Genomic DNA, 4,233 nt, shown 5'->3' on the forward strand with positions numbered 1-4,233 from the left:
ACTTATCACAACAAAATCTCAATAATGGAGAGAGATTTTGGTATTTTGCACTTTTTAAAATAGATAAAATCAATTTTTATTAATGCAATATACTTGTTTATTAATAAATAATTATATTTTTGTTAGTACAGCAATACTACAGCTTCTTGTGATAGCATAAACTCATAAAGGGCCACGGTCACCGACTGAGTGAAAATGTTGGGAAATAAAAAGGGGTTTCAGCACTCATTTTCTTACAAGACACGACATACAATACAACCCAACCAAACAAAACACCTTCTCTCATCTCTTATCTCTCCATTTTATACGTCTCTCTCACCTTTTGGCCACCCCCTTCAAAATTCAATTTTATATATATTTTTTGCACTTTCTTGCTTTCTTTCTTCTTCTTCTTCCATTATTCTTCTTTTTCTTTATTTTTTTGTAATTAATTATTATTACACACTGTTTTCTCTTCTCCTCCCCCGTTACCAAGGTCACAATTATTTCCACCCCGTTTTATTTCTCTTCCCTTTCTTTCTTTCTAGGTTGGTTTTATTATTTCTTCGATTCTTCAATTACCCTAATTTCAGTGATCACCTGATCACAGTGTCAGCGCTCTTGAAGCCAAGCCCACTGTTCAGGTAATCGTTTTTGTTTCTGATTTCTCTCTTTTGTTTCCCATGAAAAGTTCGAATTTGATTCTAATTATTTGCCTAGTTAGTTTTTCTTGTTGGGGCTTTAGGTTTCAGATGACGTGTTCGCATCTTTTTTCTTGGGTGGATTTTGGATTTCTTTTTTAATACTAGAATTATTTGTAAAACATTTTGATTCATGGGTTTTGTTGAGCCTGGTTGATTTGTTAGTGTAATACTGTAATTTATTGATATTGATTAATTGGTTGAAATTTGAAATTCCGTGCCCAGAGTCCTAATTTAACAACTCAATGTTCTTTATTGGGGGAAGAAAAAGAAATTCACGTGTTATCAATTGTAAGATGCATAGAGTAGTGAACAAATGAGATTGAACATTGCTAGTTCATTTGCTATCATTATTTAGAGGTTGAGATTGGTATGACTAATATGATATCAATTGTGCGTTGTAAATCACCTGTTATTAAACCTAGTTTTGTAGTAGTCCTCGGGTTTATTCGTGATTTTGCTGTTGCTATTTGAGCGGTTATCCAAGAGGTAATTCGCCTGCAGCAATGATTTTTACTCACAGTTATTAGTCTTTATTAAGGAAATATGTTTCTCTCTGATTATTTTTTCTGAAGAGGCTGAGGTGCTACGCTTGCAGGTGGCCGTAAAAGAATGGAGTCTCATGACGAGACAGGATGCCAGGCTGCTGAACGTCCCATACTTTGCATTAATAATTGTGGCTTCTTTGGAAGGGCTGCCACCATGAACATGTGTTCCAAATGCTACAAGGACATGCTGTTGAAGCAGGAACAGGACAAGCTCGCAGCAGCATCGGTTGAAAACATCGTGAATGGTGCTTCCAGCAGCACTGGCAAACATGCTGTGAGTGCAGGTGGGTTGGACATACAAGTTGAAAATGTGGAAGCCAAGATAGTCTCTGCTGAGATTTCTGTGGATTCAACCTCTGTTGAGAATTTGGAGACGAAAGCCAAGGCAGGCCCCAGCAGATGCGCGACTTGCCAAAAGCGTGTTGGATTAACTGGTTTCAGCTGCAAATGTGGAAACCTCTTTTGTTCAATGCATCGCTATTCTGACAAACATGACTGCCCCTTTGATTATCAGAGTGTTGGCCGGGATGCTATCGCTAAAGCGAACCCTGTGGTCAAGGGTGATAAGCTTGATAAAATCTAGGCATGCATGAGATTCACGGTTCCTTGCATTCAGCTGGATGGTTCACCTTTTACCTGCAAAATGTCTTGCATATTGGTTCTCTGGCTTTCGAACTGCAGAGGTATAGGGTGATCCGTGTAATGATAGCAAGCACAGTTTTAGAAACACTGCATTCAGTTGTTGATTGGTGAGCGTCACTTTTTAGCTGTGGTATGAGTGTTTGTGCTGGTTTAATGGACGTCTTTCACTCAATTTGTAATCTGACTGGTTGGTCTGCATTTATTTTTTCTCTTTATTGCATTTATGAAATTTCCTATTTAGTTTGTATTTGTTCCTTTGATGGGGTTTCCAAATTTAGTTGTTTTAATCATGTTTACCCGTCTTCTCATGTGTCGATTATGTGCAATCTCAGCAGTTTGAAGATGTTTGCTGGACTATGTCCTTGATAGTTACTCTCATTCATTTGGTACATTCACTCAATGATTGATGGTATCTGAACTATTCTATTTTATTCCAGAACATGGTAGTGAATCTAATTTTGAATATTAATTTTGGAGTGCTTCACTCACTGCCTCTAATGATTCTGTTCATTCGTTTTTTCTTTTTAGTGTACCTTATTGATTAATTCGACAATGGGATGGTTAGGTTCAGATAGACACAAATTGCATCTGATTACAGAAGTATGCATTAACTTTTGGTGGGTCTATACATATGTCTAACAGTGATGATTTATTTTATCATAAGAAATCAGCAAAATCATTGTGGTTTGTGTATATGTGAACAAATAGAGCAAGGGTCGTTGAAGTATGAAATATGTGATGTCATGTTTTACCTGAGAATTTGTTCCATTGGTCTTTCTGGTATGACACACAACTGATTAGCTTGATGAACATTATTCTAATTGTTCTCAACTACTCATACTATGAGAAATTGAGAATGAACTTGAATGAAATCCTTAGGAGGGCAAAAAATGTTGAGAGTTTAGAGTTCGTCATTTCTTTTGAGTAATGTTAGGAAATCTTTTTTTTTTTTTTTTTTTTTTTTTTTTTTTATTTAACATTATTTTGTTTATCTTAAAAATTCTAAACAAAATCATGAATCCTTAATCCTAAATTCTAAAGTATAAACCTAAACCTTAAAGTTGGTTAACTTAAAAGTTAGTTCTCTATTCTTTATCTTTTCGTTTCCTATATGGATTTCAATTTCACGTATGGTTAGTAAATTCGTCGATTGTGGTCATTGACAAGCATCATGTGTGAAGGTGCATAGTAGGCAATTGCTGACTTTAAATATTGGACCCCTGCAGTGGTGTGTGGAGAAGCTGCTGCTGCCATCTTCTCCGTCACCAGAGACTCTAGTTTGCGATCAAAACCAAGACGCTCCTCTGATTAGTGACTAAAATGTTGTTGCTCGAATGTCTGTTGATCTATTATGTATACTCAAGTAATTTTACTGATGGTGAAAATGAGCGGTGGTGGGGTTCGTGACGAGGGGTGGTTGGTGAGAGGAGGCGGAGGCAAGGGGAGGGAGAAGTGAGATGCACCATCAGAGTGGTGTGTATGTGACTGTACACTACAATGATGGACTCACCCTCCTGTTAATTTCTCTTACCTTTTTCTTATCCACTCAGTCACTATTCTCACGCCACCACTGCCATTTTCACCACCTTGAATGTAGCTGCTAATGTCTCTCTAAGGGGTTGTTTGTGTTGTCCCATTTTTTATGCATATGATGGACGACAACTTGGATGCATATGGAGGTGTTTGTTTTATGTATGAAGTAGCAGAGAAGGGCGTTGTTTTAATTTGGTGCCATTCTTTTCAAAGGTTGGTGAATGTAGTTGAGGTTGTTTGTGTTGATGTGTGGATATGAGTTATGACACAAACGTAGGATACGTAAATAAATTAAAATTTTAATAGGCAGGCACATAATTGTGAAGACCGAACTGGTGATTGAACATGTTAGATTACTGATGTACCGATCTATTGGTTCAACTGATGGATTATTAGTTGAATCAATTGATTCGGTTTTATGTAAATATAAAATATAAAATAGTTAAAAACTTAAAATTAAAATTTAAAATACATATCTTTACTAATATTTTTAAGAAATATGTTTTTATTACGCAATTAATAATTAGCATATAAATAGCAAGGAATAGTATAACTTAGTGGCAAAGAGAATATGCAGAGTAACAAGCAAGACTTGAGTTTAAACCTCATCTTCATTAATTTTAGAATTTACACTTGAGCAGTCTGGTTGAACTAGTTTTCATCGAATTTGACCAATTTTTACTAAGTTTGATGGATTCTTGTCGGTTCTCAAATTAAAGCGACTCTAAATTGGTCCGGTCCAGTTTTAATAATTATGGAATATATGTTATATATTTTTAGATTTTAAAATTTATGCAAATTATTTATGAATATGAAACTACCAATATAGG

General features: G+C 35.6%; 1 protein-coding gene across 1 annotated transcript; it reads left to right on the forward strand.

Moving 5' to 3' along the window:
* On the forward strand, nucleotides 230-2,338 carry LOC107625473 (zinc finger A20 and AN1 domain-containing stress-associated protein 8). Its single transcript, XM_016328123.2, has 2 exons — nucleotides 230-623; nucleotides 1,279-2,338. The coding sequence occupies exon 2, from the start codon at nucleotides 1,293-1,295 to the stop codon at nucleotides 1,809-1,811; it is 519 nt and encodes a 172-aa protein (XP_016183609.1). The 5' UTR covers nucleotides 230-623; nucleotides 1,279-1,292; the 3' UTR covers nucleotides 1,812-2,338.

Source organism: Arachis ipaensis, chromosome B02 (assembly GCF_000816755.2).
Source record: "Arachis ipaensis cultivar K30076 chromosome B02, Araip1.1, whole genome shotgun sequence".
NCBI classification, from domain to species: domain Eukaryota; kingdom Viridiplantae; phylum Streptophyta; class Magnoliopsida; order Fabales; family Fabaceae; genus Arachis; species Arachis ipaensis.